Here is a 21994-nt window from a genome sequence, read left to right as displayed (position 1 = left end):
AAAATGAGAAATAGTACGTTGAGTCGAGGCTACAGGTGACCACGCCCACGTTTAGTAGGTTGAGTCGAGGCTACAGGTGACCACGCCCACGTTTAGTACGTTGAGTCGAGGCTACAGGTGACCACGCCCACGTTTAGTAGGTTGAGTCGAGGCTACAGGTGACCACGCCCATGTTTAGTACGTTAAGTCGAGGCTACAGGTGACCACGCCCACGTTTAGTACGTTGAGTCGAGGCTACAGGTGACCACGCCCACGTTTAGTACGTTGAGTCGAGGCTACAGGTGACCACGCCCACGTTTAGTACGTTGAGTCGAGGCTACAGGTGACCACGCCCACGTTTAGTACGTTGAGTCGAGGCTACAGGTGACCACGCCCACGTTTAGTACGTTAAGTCGAGGCTACAGGTGACCACGCCCACGTTTAGTACGTTGAGTCGAGGCTACAGGTGACCACGCCCACGTTTAGTACGTTGAGTCGAGGCTACAGGTGACCACGCCCACGTTTAGTACGTTGAGTCGAGGCTACAGGTGACCACGCCCACGTTTAGTACGTTGAGTCGAGGCTACAGGTGACCACGCCCACGTTTAGTACGTTGAGTCGAGGCTACAGGTGACCACGCCCACGTTTAGTACGTTGAGTCGAGGCTACAGGTGACCACGCCCACGTTTAGTACGTTGAGTCGAGGCTACAGGTGACCACGCCCACGTTTAGTACGTTGAGTCGAGGCTACAGGTGACCACGCCCACGTTTAGTACGTTTAGTCAAGGCTACAGGTGACCATGCCCACGTTTAGTACGTTTAGTCAAGGCTACAGGTGACCATGCCCACGTTTAGTACGTTTAGTCAAGGCTACAGGTGACCATGCCCACGTTTAGTACGTTTAGTCAAGGCTACAGGTGACCATGCCCACGTTTAGTACGTTGAGTCAAGGCTACAGGTGACCACGCCCACGTTTAGTACGTTGAGTCAAGGCTACAGGTGACCATGCCCACGTTTAGTACGTTGAGTCAAGGCTACAGGTGACCACGCCCACGTTTAGTACGTTGAGTCAAGGCTACAGGTGACCACGCCCACGTTTAGTACGTTGAGTCAAGGCTACAGGTGACCATGCCCACGTTTAGTACGTTTAGTCAAGGCTACAGGTGACCATGCCCACGTTTAGTACGTTGAGTCAAGGCTACAGGTGACCACGCCCACGTTTAGTACGTTGAGTCAAGGCTACAGGTGACCATGCCCACGTTTAGTACGTTGAGTCAAGGCTACAGGTGACCACGCCCACGTTTAGTACATTTAGTCGAGCCTACAGGTGACCACGCCCACGTTTAGTACGTTGAGTCAAGGCTACAGGTGACCACGCCCACGTTTAGTACATTTAGTCGAGCCTACAGGTGACCACGCCCACGTTTAGTACGTTGAGTCAATGCTACAGGTGACCACACCCACGTGGAGAAGATACACAACATACTGGAAGGGGAGAGGCACAAAAGATGCTTTAAGATTTACAACAGCCGTTTGTTACTGGGGAGTTAGCATTGATTGACAGGTGACCTCTGGGAGGAGGTGCAGTGCAGTGCAGTGCAGGGGGTGGGGTTGTGGGGAGGGTAAATCCAAACTGCAATCTAACACATTTGACAACTTTCAATGCCAAAAAAATAGATTACAAAACTAAAGAAATATATTTCAATGCGCCAGGCTCCAGCGTTGCCCACAGACTGTTTAGTGAGCGGCCAGATGGAGCAGACGCAGGGATGGAGTTAGTTAAACCGGGGACGAGGGGAGAGCTGCTGGAAAGGGGGGCAGGATAGGAGGGAGGAGTCTGTGTGTGTGTATGAGAGAGAGAGAGACAGAGAGACAGAGCAAGAGATAGCGAGAGACACACACACAGAACAGAGCATCTCTTTGAGTATGAGCCTGTGCATCAATCTTGTGGCGTGTACGCGTGTGCGCCTATCCATCTGTGCCTGATTCCGTGTGTGTGTGTGTATGTGCGCGTACGTGTGTGCGTGCGTGTGTGTGCGTGCGTGTGTGTGCGTGCGTGCGTGTGCGTGCGTGTATGCGTGCGTGTGTGCGTGCATGTGTGCGCGTGCGTGCGTGTGTGTGTGTGTGCGCGTGCGTGTGTGTGCGTGCGTGCATGTGTGTGTGTGTGCGCGTGCGTGCGTGTGTGTGTGGTGTGATGAATTAGTGATGGCAGCCGGTGGAGCAGTGTGATCCCTCAGCGGTGGTGACAGCAGCTGTTAGCGGTGCCGTCTCCGCCCAGCCAGACTGCCTGGTCCTCTTCATCAAACACACCGGCTCATTAATGCTGTGGGGCCCGGGCGCCACACAGCACCACCTCACAGCACCACCCCACCACGGGCCCTACAGCACCACCCCACCCCGCACCACCCCACAGCACCACCCCACCCCGCACCACCCCACAGCACCACCTAACAGCACCACCCCACCACGGGCCCTACAGCACCACCCCACAGCACCACCCCGCCCCGCACCACCCCACAGCACCACCTCACAGCACCACCCCACCCCGGGCCCTACAACACCACCCCACCCCGCACTACCCCACCCCAACACCCCACCCACCGCAGGCCGCACAGCACAGCACAGCACGGCACGGCACGACCCCACCTATTTATTACAGGCAGCAGGAGTCCTCCCCTGTCAGATCCAACTGCTGAGACAACTCCGGCATCACATCCCTCACCTCCATCACATCCCTCACCTGCTCCTCTTACAAACTGATAGTGACAGTTATGGCTCGTCCAAATGAGCAAATGTGAAAGATGTCTCCAAATATATATGCAAGTGTGTGTGTGTGTGTGTGTGTGTGTGTGTGTGTGTGTGTGCGCTCACACGTATGCGTGTGTGTGTGTAAGGGAGAGGCTTGCATGACTACTCATGACATTTGTGTGCCTACACTGTTTGTGCACGAGGATGGAATGTGTGAATGGAGACAGCGCGTGCGTGGGGAGGCCAGATGTTTAGGCAGCAGGTGCTCTTGGAGATACCTGGAGGTAGGTGATTCTGTTCTGGACCAGAGCCGACAGGTCCTTGGCCTCCTTCATCCTCCATTCGCCCACTCCATCCACCTGGCTGAGGTAGTACAAGTCTGTCATGATGGACCTAAACACACACAAAGAAACACATTTATTTGGAAATGCTTTATCGGGACCCCCTAGATAAGTCAAATAAATCAATATAAAGTAGCATTTATATTGCATAAAAAGCGAGAAAAACAGCAAACAGAGCGCTCAAGCAGGTACCTGAAAAGTAGTGAACCAGAAGGTACTCTTTAGTAGGGAGTTGCAGATATCTTTTGGTAGCACAAATGAAAAAGCCATTATTACCTGGCTAGTTCATTTGCAGAACCTCATTTACAGAGAAAAAACCCCAACATGTTTGGGCCAACAGGCCTTCATCAGGGCAAACAGCACGAGCATTCACAGGTGGAATGAATGGGTCTGCATCTCAATGGGTGTTTGTCAATAATATTGTCACTTCCCAGTGCAGCTTCTTTCTCTCTGTCTGAGGCAGAGCTACAGCTTCTCTCTCTGTCTGAAGCAGAGCTACAGCTTCTCTCTGTCTGAAGCAGAGCTACAGCTTCTCTCTCTGTCTGAAGCAGAGCTACAGCTTCTCTCTGTCTGAAGCAGAGCTACAGCTTCTCTCTGTCTGAAGCAGAGCTACAGCTTCTCTCTGTCTGAGGCAGAGCTACAGCTTCTCTCTCTGTCTGAAGCAGAGCTACAGCTTCTCTCTGTCTGAAGCAGAGCTACAGCTTCTCTCTCTGTCTGAAGCAGAGCTACAGCTTCTCTCTGTCTGAAGCAGAGCTACAGCTTCTCTCTGTCTGAAGCAGAGCTACAGCTTCTCTCTGTCTGAAGCAGAGCTACAGCTTCTCTCTCTGTCTGAGGCAGAGCTGCAGCTTCTCTCTGTCTGAAGCAGAGCTACAGCTTCTCTCTCTGTCTGAAGCAGAGCTACAGCTTATCTCTGTCTGAAGCAGAGCTACAGCTTCTCTCTCTCTGAGGCAGAGCTACAGCTTCTCTCTCTCTGAAGCAGAGCTACAGCTTCTCTCTCTGTCTGAGGCAGAGCTACAGCTTCTCTCTGTCTGAGGCAGAGCTACAGCTTCTCTCTGTCTGAAGCAGAGCTACAGCTTCTCTCTGTCTGAAGCAGAGCTACAGCTTCTCTCTGTCTGAAGCAGAGCTACAGCTTCTCTCTGTCTGAAGCAGAGCTACAGCTTCTCTCTGTCTGAGGCAGAGCTACAGCTTCTCTCTGTCTGAAGCAGAGCTACAGCTTCTCTCTCTCTGAGGCAGAGCTACAGCTTCTCTCTCTCTGAAGCAGAGCTACAGCTTCTCTCTCTGTCTGAGGCAGAGCTACAGCTTCTCTCTGTCTGAGGCAGAGCTACAGCTTCTCTCTGTCTGAAGCAGAGCTACAGCTTCTCTCTCTGTCTGAGGCAGAGCTACAGCTTCTCTCTGTCTGAGGCAGAGCTACAGCTTCTCTCTGTCTGAAGCAGAGCTACAGCTTCTCTCTGTCTGAGGCAGAGCTACAGCTTCTCTCTGTCTGAAGCAGAGCTACAGCTTCTCTCTGTCTGAAGCAGAGCTACAGCTTCTCTCTGTCTGAGGCAGAGCTACAGCTTCTCTCTGTCTGAGACAGAGCTACAGCTTCTCTCTCTCTGAGGCAGAGCTACAGCTTCTCTCTGTCTGAAGCAGAGCTGCAGCTTCTCTCTGTCTGAGGCAGAGCTACAGCTTCTCTCTGTCTGAGGCAGAGCTACAGCTTCTCTCTGTCTGAAGCAGAGCTACAGCTTCTCTCTGTCTGAAGTCTGAAGCAGAGCTGCAGCTTCTCTCTGTCTGAAGCAGAGCTACAGCTTCTCTCTCTGTCTGAAGCAGAGCTACAGCTTCTCTCTCTGTCTGAAGCAGAGCTACAGCTTCTCTCTGTCTGAAGCAGAGCTACAGCTTCTCTCTCTCTGAGGCAGAGCTACAGCTTCTCTCTGTCTGAAGCAGAGCTACAGCTTCTCTCTGTCTGAAGCAGAGCTACAGCTTCTCTCTCTCTGAAGCAGAGCTGCAGCTTCTCTCTGTCTGAAGCAGAGCTACAGCTTCTCTCTGTCTGAAGCAGAGCTACAGCTTCTCTCTGTCTGAGGCAGAGCTACAGCTTCTCTCTGTCTGAAGCAGAGCTACAGCTTCTCTCTGTCTGAGGCAGAGCTACAGCTTCTCTCTGTCTGAAGCAGAGCTGCAGCTTCTCTCTGTCTAAAGCAGAGCTACAGCTTCTCTCTGTCTGAAGCAGAGCTGCAGCTTCTCTCTGTCTGAAGCAGAGCTACAGCTTCTCTCTCTGTCTGAGGCAGAGCTACAGCTTCTCTCTGTCTGAAGCAGAGCTACAGCTTCTCTCTGTCTGAAGCTATCTCTCTGTCTGAAGCAGAGCTACAGCTTCGCTCTGTCTGAAGCAGAGCTACAGCTTCTCTCTGTCTGAAGCAGAGCTACAGCTTCTCTCTGCGTATGCGAGCTGCAGGGCCAGTAGCGAGCCCGCGTTAACGGGCGAGCCTAGGAATCGAGTGCGTGTACCGCGTGAGATGCTTAGTAGTATATAACATTGAGTATGTGGGCTCTGTCCACTGTTTGTTTCAAGTTCTGTGTTCGGCCACAGCTATGTCGGTTTACGTGCAATCGGGCTGAAACTTTCAGGGGGTCTAAAGAGCACCCGTGCGGGTGACCTGATGACCGTGTTTTTTAATTAGGGCAGATTAATTGCTGTGCGGGTGACCTGACGGGGCCGGATTATTTTATTAGGTGATTGCCCTAATTACCTAATGATGTGATGTCATCAGTGATGTCATCAGTGATGTCATCAGTGATGTCATCAGTGATGATGTCATCAGTGATGATGTCATCAGTGATGATGTCATCATCAGCGATGTCATCCTTCCTGGCTGAGGCTATAAGTTCAGTGATGATGTCATCAGTGATTTCATAGAGCAGGCGAGGCCGCACAGCGGTTGAGCGGCAGGGCGGGTGAGGGACCAAGTGAACCTGCACAGCGGTTGAGCTGCAGGGCTGCCTATGCAAGCTGCAGGACCAGCTCGGCGAGCCGCAGGGCGGGCGAGCCCAGGAATCGAGCGCGCATAGCGCGCTCGATTCCTGGTATTATTATATTATCACCTGGGCCCAACATGGTTGAAGGATATTTATGGATAGAAGCAGTTTTCTCTCTGCCAGACGGCCTGACTGCAACACAGTCTTGCTACAGTAGTCGTTTAGCGCTTCTTCTTCTTCTTCTTCTTTTTTGATGAAGTCTGCCGCTCTGACAGCGAGTTTGTGTACATGTCACACACTGCCAAATATCATGACCATCCACTTACAAACACGCCTGAGGGCAGCAAACACGCAAACACACACAAGCTTAATTCATTACTCAGGTCTTTGACCCAAATCAGTCCCATCCTGCGTGAGTGAGGGTTCTGCTGCACATAGTCAGCAGCACATTGAGTGAGTGAGGGTTCTGCTGCACATAGTCAGCAGCACATTGAGTGAGTGAGGGTTCTGCTGCACATAGTCAGCAGCACATTGAGTGAGTGAGGGTTCTGCTGCACATAGTCAGCAGCACATTGCCAAGACACACGCACAAACCGTGTCCTTATTCAACTGCACGGCACGGCCAGCGCTATAGCCTTTCTCCACGGCTAAGACAGTATCATTACTCACTGTCCCATTCTGAAGCCGTAACAGCGTGTGTGTGTGTGTGTGTGAACAGGATGTTGAAGCCATAACAACGTGTGTGTGAACAGGATGTCAAACTCCCTTACTTGAAAAAAAAAATTATTTGGGGAGCGCCCGCTGGGGAGTCATCACGTACCCTCTGCGGGAAGGGAAAGCAAAACCTTGCCGACCGCAACACTTAGCAAGAAGGGACGGGCAGACAGCCCCTGAGCCCCAGGGCTCTGGCAGGGAGAGAGAGGAAGAGGGGGATGCCGCACTCTGCTGCAGTCCTGTATATGGATGAATCGTGTAGCGCGCATGTATGTGTGTCTTGTGGGCTTCCCCAGCGCCGTGGCTTGGCTGAGGCTGCAGACACTGAGGCTGCAGGCGGTGGGCTTGGCAGCGGAGCAGAGCGGCCCTGGGTGCTGATTAGCCCGCTCCAATTGGAGGGCAATTACCAGGCCCGTTTACACTGACACCGTGAACCAGGCCCGTTTACACTGACACCGTGAACCAGGCCCGTTTACACTGACACCGTGAACCAGGCCCGTTTACACCGACACCGTGAACCAGGCCCGTTTACACCGACACCGTGAATCAGGCCCGTTTACACTGACACCATGAACCAGGCCCGTTTACACCGACACCGTGAATCAGGCCCGTTTACACTGACACCGTGAACCAGGCCCGTTTACACTGACACCGTGAACCAGGCCCGTTTACACCGACACCAGGAACCAGGCCCGTTTACACCGACACCGTGAACCAGGCCCGTTTACACCGACACCAGGAACCAGGCCCGTTTACACTGACACCGTGAATCAGGCCCGTTTACACTGACACCAGGAACCAGGCCCGTTTACACTGACACCGTGAATCAGGCCCGTTTACACTGACACCAGGAACCAGGCCCGTTTACACTGACACCGTGAATCAGGCCCGTTTACACTGACACCAGGAACCAGGCCCGTTTACACTGACACCGTGAACCAGGCCCGTTTACACTGACACCAGGAACCAGGCCCGTTTACACTGACACCGTGAACCAGGCCCGTTTACACTGACACCAGGAACCAGGCCCGTTTACACTGACACCGTGAATCAGGCCCGTTTACACTGACACCGTGAACCAGGCCCGTTTACACTGACACCGTGAACCAGGCCCGTTTACACTGACACCGTGAATCAACAGGAGCCAAGGCAGAGAGAGAGGAGGGGGAATGGAAGAGGAGCCAGCGGGATGGTCTTCCTGTCCTTGTAACGCGACACGACACTTTCATTCACAGCCTCTCTCTGCTCTGAGTGCTACATTCTTTAGCAGGTGGCCCCAGGGGGAGAGGAAGGCCCGACCCGGTTTGCCCTGTGTTTCTCGCAGGTATTGTGTAATAGAATACAATACATTAGGAATTCTTTTGAAAAAATGTTATAGGAATTTTCCAGTTAATACATTTGTCAGAAAATAGCAAAAAAAAGAGGCTCCAATCTGCATATGAACAAAAAGATGAAAACTAAAAACTTTTAATTTAAAATGTATTTTTGTTCATTTTATATACAAGTAGATCCTTTTAGTTAAGTCCCCCCCCCGCACCAAGTCTCACTTTTACTTTTTCAGTGTACAGTGTTTATCAGCTAGGTTCATCTTAAGGCCCTGACAGGGTTCCGCGCAGCCTCGACTTGGAGCCTTGCCGCCGACTAGCGGCGACAGCGAGACTATACATACTTGAACATAACTCACTGCGTTGGCTGCAGTACACCTCTGAAACACTAGGTGGCTTGTGGGGCACCCATGTCCCTTACATACGATGCAATCGTGTTGTTTACCAAGAACTTGCAATCATGTCGGCGAAGTTGAAGTTTTATGCTATGCAGAAGGCTTTGCTAGATGAGGGACAAGCATTGTTGAGGAAATGCCGCATAGGCACCAGAAATGGGGGGACAAGGGGAAAATTTGTCCCCCCAAAATGAGAGGGATATTTTGTTTATTTTATTCTCCCCCCATTTCAAAACGCATTCTGGTGCGCCTGAAATAGCGTTTCCTTGAGCGGCACTCCCTGTACTCTTCTGTATTGCATTATCCTGTATGTGAACGGTCGCTAATAAAGTTGTTAAAAAACATGGCTGTCGGTCTTCCCCATGGTCTTCCCCTCTCACAAGTACATCAGCGGATATACGTACGCGGCCCAAGGCTACGGCCAATCAAAGCTCTCGTGCTGTTCACGTGACGTCTGCGTCAATGCCGCCTAGTCACGTTTTTGAGGAGCTGCGCACCCCCTCCGCCGAGTTGCGCCGACAGGCCGGCCAGCTGCGGCGCACCCCTTAACGCAGTCGGCGCCAAGGGTTCAGCGGAACCCTGTCAGGCTTTTTAATTATAGTTTCTATAATAACCATACAACCAGAGGTGGAAAGTAGCCAATTGCAGCTACAGCAGTTACTGTACTTGACTAGTTTTAGTACATCTTTTTTTGAGTACATTTAAAAGACTGACCTTGTAGCTACGAGAATTATTATTCTCATTTACATTTTTTACATGTCATGTCATTTCAAATGAAACAAATACTTTTGCTCGTGGAAATAATCCAATAAAATATAGTATAATTTAGAGAGATGCACAATATCCTAAATGATTTTCACTTGGAGAGTAAACAAGCACCTGCATACATTTTTATATGCCCTACATTTTTACTTTTACTGGGGAAACTTCCTAGACAAGTGCTCTTCCCCCTACCCGAGCAGAATGTAAATGAAGGAGCAGTGCATTTATTGGAGTCATTACTCTCTCCACCTCTGCCCTGATCTGTGCTCGCTCTCTCTCCCCCGATCTGTGCTCGCTCTCTCTCCCCCGATCTGTGCTCGCTCTCTCTGCCCCGATCTGTGCTCGCTCTCTCTCCCCCAATCTGTGCTCGCTCTCTCTGCCCTGATCTGTGCTCGCTCTCTCTGCCCTGATCCGTGCTCGCTCGCTCTCTCTGCCCTGATCCGTGCTCGCTCGCTCTCTCTGCCCCGATCTGTGCTCGCTCTCTCTCTCTCCCCCGATCTGTGCTCGCTCTCTCTCCCCCGATCTATGCTCGCTCTCTCTCCCCCGATCTGTGCTCGCTCTCTCTCTCTCTGCCCTGATCTGTGCTCGCTCTCTCTGCCCTGATCTGTGCTCGCTCTCTCTGCCCCGATCTATGCTCGCTCTCTCTCCCCCGATCTGTGCTTGCTCGCTCTCTCTGCCCTGATCTATGCTCGCTCGCTCTCTCTGCCCCGATCTGTGCTCGCTCTCTCTCTCTCCCCCGATCTGTGCTCGCTCTCTCTGCCCCGATCTGTGCTCGCTCTCTCAGCCTTTGCCTGGAGCACATACGGTAGGAGGAAACCTTGGAGGCTTAGAGGGAGAGTGAATGCCTATGTGAAAGAGTGTGTGTGTGTGTGTGTGTGTGTGTGTGTGTGTGTGTGTGTGTGACTGTGTGTGTGTGTGTGTGACTGTGTGTGTGTGTGTGTGTGTGTGTGTGTGTGTATGTGTGTGTGTGTGTGTGTGTGTGTGTGTGTGTGTGTGTGTATGTGTGTGTGTGTGTGTGTGTGCGCGCGTGTATGGGGTGAGGAATCAGACTGCGGAAAGCTGCTTAGGCAGCAGCAGCTGAGACAATGGGTCCTGGCTGTAAGCCACTTCAGTGGGATTACAATGAAGCACTTGGCTAAGTGACACCGGGCCGTGCTTCAGTTCGCTCAGCTGTGCGCGGAGGCTAGCTCAGCTGTGCGCGGAGGCTAGCTCAGCTGTGCGCGGAGGCTAGCCCAGCTGTGCGTGGAGGCTAGCCATCCAGATGACAGCGTGGGTGTGTCTGTGACCTTTCCTCTGCCCTTTGTACCTTGCCAACCCCCTGCTCGAGTGCTGCCTTCAAGTCTTCTTGTTCATCTCCTCGTTGGAAATTTTGACAGCATCGACAGGCAGTGCTAGCAAACGCTAATCAACACAGAATGCATGGACCAAAAAATGTGACAACTTTCAAATTCACAAGCATACTGGTTTTCGCATAGAATATCATTAGCAACAAAACAGATTTATTTTACTGTCAGCTTTGCCATAACTGTACTGCTTTCCATCATTTCAGTGTAATAATGGCCTGCCTCAATATGCGTCAAATCGGCAGTGAAAATGACTTTTGCTGTGTCATTCAAGGACTTCTACTGATGACATATAGCATGACTTCAAGGCAGCGTAAGCCCACCTCTCCTGGTGTCCCATGTCCTGCAGCAGCGTGTCGGCGTACTTCTGCCTCTCGCTGACCTCCACGTTGGCCAGCTTCTTCACTTCGCTGCGGACATAGTACCACAGCTCCTTCACGCCGTTCTCCACCCTCCTCCGCAGCTCCTCCTGAGTGGGCCCGGGACCTGGAGATGGGGTGGTGGGGGGTGGATAAGGGAGACGGGATTAGGAGTGTGCCATATCGTATCGTTATCAATATATCGTTACAGTTCATTATCATCATCATAACATCCAAAATTCATGCTGTGATATCGTGATAATGGCAATATTCCGACTTGTTGATGTAATGACATCACACCATTGCGCTGCGTACCGGTATGACGTACGCACAGCAACAACAAGCATGGCTGAGAGTGGCTCCACTGGGGAGGAGTTCATTCCAAAAAAGGGGCATGACTAGTGTGGGAGTGGTTTGGTTACAAAAGAGCATGTACAACAAACTACGGTAATATTTGAGGGCATATTTGAATATTTTAAGGCAAACTGATACGTTTATGCTGTCATATAAAACTATAACACTTATTTTGTTGCAATTGTATGTTCTTGAAATTAATAATAAAATATTTTTCAGCATTTTGTCATCTCGTCAATAATATCATTATCGCAGAAATACCCCTGAAATATCGTGATATTATTTTAGGGCCACTAGACAGGATCAGAACAAAACATAACAGTGCGTCAGAGTGACGCTTGAGGTCCAGCAATGACCAAAACAGATGGAACTTCAAAGCGACTGGGGACAAAAATACCAGGAGGGAATACAAGCTCTGGTTTGTAGATCATTAAGGGAGTATCGGCCCATACGGGCACGTACATGATGTACGGTGGCTCCAGGATGCCTTCCTGGTTTCCTCGTCTGCCCCTGTGTCCTGAGGGGCTGCTTTGACCTCATTAAGGAGCATTTGATCACTGGTCTGTGGCTTTTGGCTCTCTGATGTGTTTTTCTCACACTGCTCTGACAACAGGAAGGAACTCTATACCCCGCCCCAGCTGAACAATGTGGAGTGACCCACATGGATAACACAGCTGCTAGCTCTGGTTTCCCTAAAAAAAAAAAAAAAAAAAAAAAATGGGGAAAGGGACGGCCTGAAAGAGGAGGAGGAGGAGATGGTACAGTAGAAGTGGGAGAAACCTCTTTTTTTACCTTCCTATCTCGCTCTTTTGCTTTTCTCTTTGCTCCCTCCCTTGGCATGAAAAGCTGGAGGGTATTTTTAGCTTTCCCTGCGGCGAGAGGGAAAGACTGACCCTGCGCTGCCCTCCACGCTCACATGTCCCCATTTTATCTCTGTCGCTCTCTTTTTCTTGCCTCTCTCCCGTTTGGCCATGGGGCATTCGCACCATTTCTGTTTCATTCACACGTGTACCCATTCCCCTGACAGCTTTCCTGGCCCCAGTGCCCCCCGTTCAGGCCCCAGTGCCCCCTGCTCAGACCCCAGTGCCCCCCGCTGAGACCCCAGTGCCCCCCGCTCAGGCCCCAGTGCCCCCTGTTCAGGCCCCAGTGCCCCCCGCTGAGACCCCAGTGCCCCCCACTGAGACCCCAGTGCCCCCGCTCAGACCCCAGTGCCCCCCGCTCAGACCCCAGTGCCCCCCGCTGAGACCCCAGTGCCCCCCGCTCAGACCCCAGTGCCCCCCGCTGAGACCCCAGTGCCCCCCGCTCAGACCCCAGTGCCCCCCGCTGAGACCCCAGTGCCCCCTGCTCAGACCCCAGTGCCCCCGCTCAGACCCCAGTGCCCCCCGCTGAGACCCCAGTGCCCCCCGCTCAGACCCCAGTGCCCCCCGCTGAGACCCCAGTGCCCCCTGCTCAGACCCCAGTGCCCCCACTCAGACCCCAGTGCCCCCTGCTCAGACCCCAGTGCCCCCTGTTCAGGCCCCAGTGCCCCCTGCTCAGACCCCAGTGCCCCCCGTTCAGGCCCCAGTGCCCCCTGCTCAGACCCCAGTGCCCCCCACTGAGACCCCAGTGCCCCCGCTCAGACCCCAGTGCCCCCTGCTCAGACCCCAGTGCCCCACGTTCAGGCCCCAGTGCCCCCTGCTCAGACCCCAGTGCCCCCTGCTCAGACCCCAGTGCCCCCCGCTCAGACCCCAGTGCCCCACGTTCAGGCCTCAGTGCCCCACGTTCAGGCCCCAGTGCCCCCTGCTCAGACCCCAGTGCCCCACGTTCAGGCCCCAGTGCCGCCTGCTCAGACCCCAGTGCCCCCCTTTCAGGCCCCAGTGCCCCCCGCTCAGACTGGCCCCAGTGCATCACGTTCAGGCCACCGTGCCCCACGTTCAGGCCCCAGTGCCGCCTGCTCAGACCCCAGTGCCCCCCGCTCAGACTGGCCCCAGTGCCCCCCACTCAGACAGGCCCACACACACAACCCTGCCCTATGCCTCTCCAAACCACTCCCTCCATCTCTCCGGACCCCCCGACGACCCCATCGCTTCCCCTTGCAACTTCAAGGTGTCGCGGGCGGGCCCCGCTCACCATCTCCGGTGAGTCTCTGGAAGCTGTGGATCTTCTGCTTGGCTCTGGTTAGCTGGTCCTCCAGGGAGCGCAGCCTCCCTGCAGCCAGGGACCCTGCCTCTGCCTGGCCCTCTGGTATCCTGGGAGAGAGGGACAGGGGGAGAGAGAGAGAGAGAGAGAGAGAGAGAGAGAGACAGAAAGACAGAGACAGAGAGACACACAGACTTGAGCATATGTATACAACGATAGGGGTTGAGAATACTGTCTGTTGGCTGAATTTTTATGCAAGTAACTAAAATTACTGGTGAATATGGCTTTAAAAAAGGTTGCAAATTTAAAATGTAATAAAAGTAGAGTAACGGTTACTTGGTCATTTAAAAAACAAACAACAAGAAAGTTATTATTACACACAATCTTCCCCATGAAAGACAAAAAGGACGAGAGGAACTACGGTAGGTTACCTGACAGCATATAACAATTCCAACAAACAATGGCATTGACCACCCGCAGTGAAGAACAATACTTTAGTCAAAACACACTTCAAAGTGAAATGACTCATAAAAAAACACTCACAAAAGTACAAGTACACACAAATCTATTCAGTTCCTATAGAGTTACAGTTACTGTAAAGAGAGTAAATCTAATTTGTTATTGGAGCAAGTGGGCAATGTTTTTTGAGGCACTGATGATGTCATCGGTGATGTCATAAGACTGATGATGTCATCAGTGATGTCATAAGAGTATAATAATCTCATCACTGATGATGTCATAGGCACTGATGTAAACGTAAGGGGCACACACGCACAATAACATTTTGTGAGCAACACACACAAGCACCCGCACGCGCACGCCAATAGTGCAGGCGAGGCCACGCAGCAGCCGAGCTGCGCATGCGAGCTGCAGGGTCAGCTCGGCGAGCTGCAGGGTGGGCGAGGCAACGCAGCGGCCGAGCTTAGGAATCGAGCGTGCCTAGCAGCACAAATGCCCCATCATCCTATTTATCCTGTATTAGCGCCGTCCTGGTCATGGCAGCCTCTTCTTGTGTGAAATACAGCTTAAGAGGCCTGGTATCTGGTATGGGTCTGAAACAAGCAGCTTAAGAGGCCTGGTATCTGGTATGGGTCTGAAACAAGCAGCTTAAGAGGCCTGGTATCTGGTATGGGTCTGAAACAAGCAGCTTAAGAGGCCTGGTATCTGGTATGGGTCTGAAACAAGCAGCTTAAGAGGCCTGGTATGGGTCTGAAACAAGCAGCTTAAGAGGCCTGGTATGGGTCTGAAACAAGCAGCTTAAGAGGCCTGGTATCTGGTATGGGTCTGAAACAAGCAGCTTAAGAGGCCTGGTATCTGGTATGGGTCTGAAACAAGCAGCTTAAGAGGCCTGGTATGGGTCTGAAACAAGCAGCTTAAGAGGCCTGGTATGGGTCTGAAACAAGCAGCTTAAGAGGCCTGGTATCTGGTATGGGTCTGAAACAAGCAGCTTAAGAGGCCTGGTATGGGTCTGAAACAAGCAGCTTAACACGTTCAGTGCCAGCGACGCCATATGGCGTCATTAGAAATTTACCGTACAGTGCCAGCGACGCCAAATGGCGTCATAACTCCAAATTGTTTTTTTGACGGGGGGGTATCGATCTAAGCTTCTTACGTCGCCTCTAACAATATTGTAGCTATTGGAGGTCGATAACCTATTTTACAAACCCATTAGGTGGCGACAGCACTCTCCTGATCAGAGAAAAAGGAGCCAAACACACAGAAATAGTCACTGGTGAAAATGAGGAAATCGCATTGCATCCGTCCGTATGCATCGACGTGCCTCCATAAACGAGCACAACGCCAGCTGTGCCCCCAGCAGCAGCATCCGCTGTCACAACTGAGCACTTCCATGTACGCTGCAACAGCACATTCACATAATCAGCATTATTATTCCGAACTGGAAGCATGCCAGCCCGTGACAAACACACGCGGAACCAAAAAGCTGAATGTCGCGCACCATTCACTGTGTGTGCGCAGCAAACTCAGCAGAGACTGAGAGCCACCAGACACATAAGACACACCCAGGAGGCGTGTGCAGTTGAGGGGGGGGGGGGGGGGGGGAGCACGGAGAGCAGCAGAGCAGCATACACTTCACCCAGACAGACCCAGACATCAGAAAATTAGCTTCAGAGTCAGAGATGTGCTTGAAATGTTTAATTTCACAAAAGGCTCATTATCTCAGCTCGTAGAAAAAAAGGTATGTTTTTCGTTCAATCAAGCTATCTTCTCCGGCTCATAACTAAAGAACGGAAAATGGGATCAATAAACTTTTTTTTGCAGGTGATAGAAGAGAGTCTCATCGTTATTTGTGCGTGTTCAGTGTTTACATAGTAATTATTAAAAAAATTATATGACTGTTTTAAAATGCATTGCGGCCTATGTGGCACAGCAAGCAACCTTTTGCCCAAGGGCCGTGGCACTGAAAGTGTTAAGAGGCCTGGTATGGGTCTGAAACAAGTGATCATTCTTGTGCCTTGTTTGTCTCGTCTATCGTGGTTCTGTGGCTCTTTGTGGCGGTCTTGATTAAATGTGAGCAGGCATGACAGGGCTCTGTGCTCAGTAGGCTTAGCACATTTACAGCTGTGAATCTCACAAAGCCTAATTGCTGATTATAGTTTAAATGATGTTTGGGCCGCCTTTCAGCCCATTTAAAGCACTTCCACATTAATGTAACTCATTCAAAGCTATTCCCGAATGCATATTTGTAAATGAATCACTGCTACAATGGTATATTTTCTCTTGTTTTATCCATTAGGACGACTACATGATGGATCTGAAGATTTAAATCAGGATTTGCACGGTTCCGTCTCAATGACCTGTTCATTAAATAACCATCGCGATGTGTAAAATGAAAAAACGGAATGAACCCTCAGACATGCTCAGAACACACAGATCAGATAACTTCAGCCGAGGACAGAGAGAGAGAGAGACTGCCGTCAACATCATACTAAATCATCTCCTCTACATGAAGCTATTAAAAATGGAATGCGCGCACATGTGCGGGGGCATTGGAGAAGCGCTAAAAAGCTTCTAACCCCCCCCCCCCCCCTCTCAGCCGCCAGTCCCCGGGACGAAGTGGTCTAATGTAACAAAGTAATAATACTTAAGTACAATACTTAAGTATATTAGTATCCGGACTTTACTTTTATATTTATATTTCTGTCAACTTTCACTTTTACTCCACTACATTTCCCAAATAAAATGTATACTTTTACTCGACTACGTTTCCCGTAAGCATGTTAGTTACAAAGTAAAATCAGAATAAATATGGTAGCCTGTAAGCAAGCAGGTTTGGTGAATCAGTGCTCCTAGCTTGCAAGTTACGTTAATCACACGATCCACAGAACATTCCAGCTGGTGGTGGTAATGCACCATAACGTTGTTTGCCAACATCTATAAAGCTCAAGAAGTTAAGTGAAGTTATCCTTTATTTATCCCCATGGGAAAAATTCATTCTCCGCATTTGACCCATCCTCTAGGAACCTTCCTAGAACTAGGAGCAGTGGGCAGCCGCAGTGCAGCGCCCGGGGACCAACTCCAGTTCTTTTGCCATTGCCTTGGCCAGGGGCACTGACGGGAGTATTAACCCTAAGATGATTCCGACTCAAGCCCAGGCATGTCTTTTGTTTCCTTTTTTATTAACAGCATACTTTTACTTTCAATACTCAAGTACATTTAATATAAGAAAATTACTTTTGATACTTTGGTACAGAAAATATCCGCTACTTTAAGACGTTTACTCAAGTAATATTCTAATAGGTGACTTTGACTTGTACTAAAGTCATTTTCTGGTAAGATAGCTGTACTTCTACTCAAGTATGGCTTCTGCGTACTTTATACAGCACTGCCGGGATGCACTGGCCTCCCACTACTTCCCTGTCTGAGGCTGAGCACTGCGCTTAAAAGCCATGGAAACAAGTGAGGAGAAGGAAGCTGTTTTAACTGCTACATCATGTAAGACCAGATGATGGACAAGGCTAAACCTTTCAATACCTTGGTGGTATGTGAGAGATTTATATATGTCTCAAATGTGTGTTTCCTTTCACGGTGCAACCTGAGGCGTGATGGTAATAGCTGCCTTGACACAGATCTTTTGGAAGAAGACCCAGGTGGCAGGTGCATTTCCCTTCTTAAGTATCTCTCTCGCTCTCGGTTCTCACAGCCAAGGCTGTTCAAACAATATTCTACAGGATGTCCCAGTGGCCACACCCCGACCTGCCAGTCACACTATCGCACCTGTTCCTCTGTGACATCATGTCCCGGGAGATGGTTTCAGAGCTTCTGAAAAGATAACATAAAAGAAGAAGATATCTCCTCAGACAAGGCAGAAGAAAGAGTTTCTATTGTCTCTGCGTAAAACGCATCTGGCGGGATACGCCGAGGCCGCGCTCAGACGCTCCCTCGGCTCTTCCAGCACGCCAATGCCGGCTAATAAACACGGACGTGCTACAGAGGTTAGCTAGCAAGATATATAAACGGCGGAGACACATCTCCGACTGGGACGCCCAGATGGCCCGAATGTATCCAAACACTCGGCGGTATCAAAACCCACAGACGGCCGGCGCACACACGGGGGAGAGGCGCACGCCATACGCGAATACACAAATGATCCCTGATGTTGTCTCCCGGGGACGTGAAGTGGGAACTAGATGAGGCAGCTGGATTTAACAGCTTCTTAATCAAACGGAACGGGAGACGGGACAGAGGAGGAGAGAGTCGGGGAGGTGGGACAGAGGAGATGAGAGTCAGGGAGTCAGGGGAGGTGGGACAGAGGAGGAGAGAGTCAGGGAGTCAGGGGAGGTGGGACAGAGGAGGAGAGAGTCAGGGGAGGTGGGACAGAGGAGGAGAGAGTCAGGGAGTCAGGGGAGGTGGGACAGAGGAGGAGAGAGTCAGGGGAGGTGGGACAGAGGAGGAGAGAGTCAGGGAGTCAGGGGAGGTGGGACAGAGGAGGAGAGAGTCAGGGGAGGTGGGACAGAGGAGGAGAGAGTCAGGGAGTCAGGGGAGGTGGGACAGAGGAGGAGAGAGTCAGGGGAGGTGGGACAGAGGAGGAGAGAGTCAGGGAGTCAGGGGAGGTGGGACAGAGGAGGAGAGAGTCAGGGAGTCAGGGCAGGTGGGACAGAGGAGGAGAGAGTCAGGGGAGGTGGGACAGAGGAGGAGAGAGTCAGGGAGTCAGGGGAGGTGGGACAGAGGAGGAGAGAGTCAGGGAGTCAGGGGAGGTGGGACAGAGGAGGAGAGAGTCAGGGAGTCAGGGGAGGTGGGACAGAGGAGGAGAGAGTCAGGGGAGGTGGGACAGAGGAGGAGAGAGTCTGGGAGTCAGGGGAGGTGGGACAGAGGAGGAGAGAGTCAGGGAGTCAGGGGAGGTGGGACAGAGGAGGAGAGAGTCAGGGAGTCAGGGGAGGTGGGACAGAGGAGGAGAGAGTCAGGGAGTCAGGGGAGGTGGGACAGAGGAGGAGAGAGTCAGGGAGTCAGGGGAGGTGGGACAGAGGAGGAGAGAGTCAGGGAGTCAGGGGAGGTGGGACAGAGGAGGAGAGAGTCAGGGGAGGTGGGACAGAGGAGGAGAGAGTCTGGGAGTCAGGGGAGGTGGGACAGAGGAGGAGAGAGTCAGGGAGTCAGGGGAGGTGGGACAGAGGAGGAGAGAGTCAGGGAGTCAGGGGAGGTGGGACAGAGGAGGAGAGTCGGGGAGGTGGGACAGAGGAGGAGAGAGTCTGGGAGTCAGGGGAGGTGGGACAGAGGAGGAGAGAGTCAGGGAGTCAGGGGAGGTGGGACAGAGGAGGAGAGAGTCAGGGAGTCAGGGGAGGTGGGACAGAGGAGGAGAGAGTCAGGGAGTCAGGGGAGGTGGGACAGAGGAGGAGAGAGTCGGACAGAGGAGGAGAGAGTCAGGGAGTCAGGGGAGGTGGGAGAGAGGATATGAGAGTCAGGGAGTCAGGGGAGGTGGGACAGAGGAGGAGAGAGTCTGGGAGTCAGGGGAGGTGGGACAGAGGAGGAGAGAGTCAGGGAGTCAGGGGAGGTGGGACAGAGGAGGAGAGAGTCAGGGGAGGTGGGACAGAGGAGGAGAGAGTCAGGGAGTCAGGGGAGGTGGGACAGAGGAGGAGAGAGTTAGGGGAGGTGGGACAGAGGAGGAGAGAGTCAGGGAGTCAGGGGAGGTGGGACAGAGGAGGAGAGAGTCAGGGAGTCAGGGGAGGTGGGACAGAGGAGGAGAGAGTCAGGGAGTCAGGGGAGGTGGGACAGAGGAGGAGAGAGTCAGGGGAGGTGGGACAGAGGAGGAGAGAGTCAGGGAGTCAGGGGAGGTGGGACAGAGGAGATGAGAGTCAGGGAGTCAGGGGAGGTGGGACAGAGGAGGAGAGAGTCAGGGAGTCAGGGGAGGTGGGACAGAGGAGAGAGTCAGGGGAGGTGGGACAGAGGAGGAGAGAGTCAGGGGAGGTGGGACAGAGGAGAGAGTCAGGGAGTCAGGGGAGGTGGGACAGGGTTCTGCCGAGCCAAAAGGCATGCTGGGAGATCCTGGCCCCGGGAAGGCAGGTGTGCTTCGGCACGCAAACCAGTTCCCTCTAATATGCTGGCCCCAGCAAGGGATGGGCATTTGAAGAAATTTCCTTAATCAATCATCTGGAAAATTAACGATCGATTATTGATTAATCGTTCATTTTTGTATATTAAAAAAAATCCAATGGCAGAAAATACTAAAGAAAGCATGTTTTTCCTCAATTAAATCTTTGTTCCAAGAAGAACTTAGAGTCCAATAACAGTCCTCTTAAATAAGGCAGTTAAAGTTTAACTATTAAAAAAACAAAACAAAGAAGATATGCTGCGCTCGTAAAGGCAGCCGAGGCGACGAGCCAAACCTCTTCAGAAATTAACGAGCCAACGCTACTGTACTCTGAAACACAACTGAGCCTCTTTAGACAAAACACATCAATCATATCAAATCATAGCAATCCTATCAAACGATGATAACTGCCCCCCGATTGGTAAGATGTCTCATTGCTGCCACATAGAGTGAAATTCATTCACTCAACCTCTATTTGATACCAACGTGAGATAGATCCAATTCCATGTGATCCACAAAATTCTTAACGATAGATTATTGATATAAATTCTTAACAATCGATTATCGTTCATCAATTAATCATGCCCATCCCTAGCCCCAGCCATCGCCCCATTGGCTCCTGCCGCCGGTGTCCGGTAGCGATCAGAACCCGGGCACATATTTCCCCTGTAATATTTCATAATACACGGGTTGTTAAACTTCAAAGGGAGACCATGAGCTGACCTGAAGGCATACATATGGATGAAAATGTGAAGTGGTCTGGGAAGCATAGATGAAAGTGGGCAACATGAACACAATTTGCTTTTACACTGGGAGGGAACATTGATTTAACATTACTGTGTGTGTGTGTGTGTGTGTGTGTGTGTGTGTGTGTGTGTGTGTGTGTGTGTGTGTATATCAACTTGAGTATGTTTATATACAAGATGTGAATGCATGTGACAAGACAGGGATTTGACGTGTTCCAGTCTGTCCTGGAAATGACCTGATGCAACCACTTGACTCCAATAAGTCAAGCTAATAAAGTGCAGGAATGTAAGAGCAGGAAAAGGTGGGTCAACACGGTATGGCTGAAAATGACCATAAAAACTGAGATCAAAGATAAAAACGTGGGCAGACAAAAGCCTTTCAGTGTGTACAGTGTGTGTGTGTGTGTGTGTGTGTGTGTGTGTGTGTGTGTGTGTGTGTGTCTTAACTTAACTAGGTGTGTTTCATGGCCTACTTCCCTTGCTGTATTCATGTTACGTGCACCAGGGCTAATTCCGAGTAAACTGATGCTGAATGGTGCATTTTTGCCTTGCATGCTTTAACGCCTCAGTCAGTACATCCAGAGGCAGCCAGCTCCGCTCTGAGGCCTACTTGACAGAGATGTCCTGCCCACAGACAGCTCCCACAATAGGCCTAGTGTGTGTGGCAGTGGGCCTTCCCTCTCCGGGCCTGCGACACGGCCGGGTCGATGGGAGTTCAGGTCCAGAGCGTCTGTTTGGTGGAGCCGCGCTGGGTTAATAACATTAAATGAGACCTCTCACTATCGGCCCGCACACAGGGGGGGGGATCTATTCTAAAGAATCTATTCTAAAGACTCGCAGCTCACTTACAGTTACATCGTACATGTTACTCCACGACGGGCACTCAAATGACGCAGGCCTATTGGAGGCAACACAGGGAAATCGTATGCAAAGACGAGCGGTTAAGATGGCCAAACGTCTGCGGCGGTAACAACCGACAAAGACACAAGCCAGGGCACGTGGAAGGAGAGTAATAGAGGTCTAATGGTCAATGGGCTGGACCATTAAAAGACAATTCCTCCGGAGCATGTGGAAACATTGTGTTCTTCTCTGCCTGGCTGTCCTACATCTGGGTCAAACGCTACACTGCAAACAATTCTCTGTGTTTGATTGAACTTTGGGATGGGCGGGGTTTATGACAGGAGGTTTAAACAGTGTTGCAGAAGTTGTTACGGGCATACTAAATTTACTTTTATATACTGTTGTCCTCTGTTGTCATCATAGTGTTTCTGTTGATTCAATTAAATTGATTTAGTCCACATTGGGGCTATTAGGACTATCTGT

At 51.4% G+C, this 21994-nt stretch overlaps 1 protein-coding gene across 1 annotated transcript in view; it reads right to left on the bottom strand.

Annotated features, from left to right (window-relative positions):
* The window catches only part of fut8b (fucosyltransferase 8b (alpha (1,6) fucosyltransferase)), a gene marked incomplete at its 5' end in the record, with an annotated part of 59331 nt that overhangs the window by 32623 nt on the left and 4714 nt on the right, over positions 1 to 21994 (bottom strand). The window contains 3 exons of the mRNA XM_083643693.1: positions 3006 to 3120; positions 10874 to 11036; positions 13373 to 13491. Of these exons, the coding sequence (XP_083499819.1) occupies positions 3006 to 3120; positions 10874 to 11036; positions 13373 to 13491 (397 nt within the window). The remainder of the gene's footprint in view (positions 1 to 3005; positions 3121 to 10873; positions 11037 to 13372; positions 13492 to 21994) is intronic.

The sequence above is a fragment of the Poromitra crassiceps genome (assembly GCF_964638095.1).
Source record: "Poromitra crassiceps genome assembly, chromosome: 9".
Classification (NCBI taxonomy): Eukaryota; Metazoa; Chordata; class Actinopteri; order Beryciformes; family Melamphaidae; genus Poromitra; species Poromitra crassiceps.
This window is presented reverse-complemented; position numbering and strand designations above follow the sequence as displayed.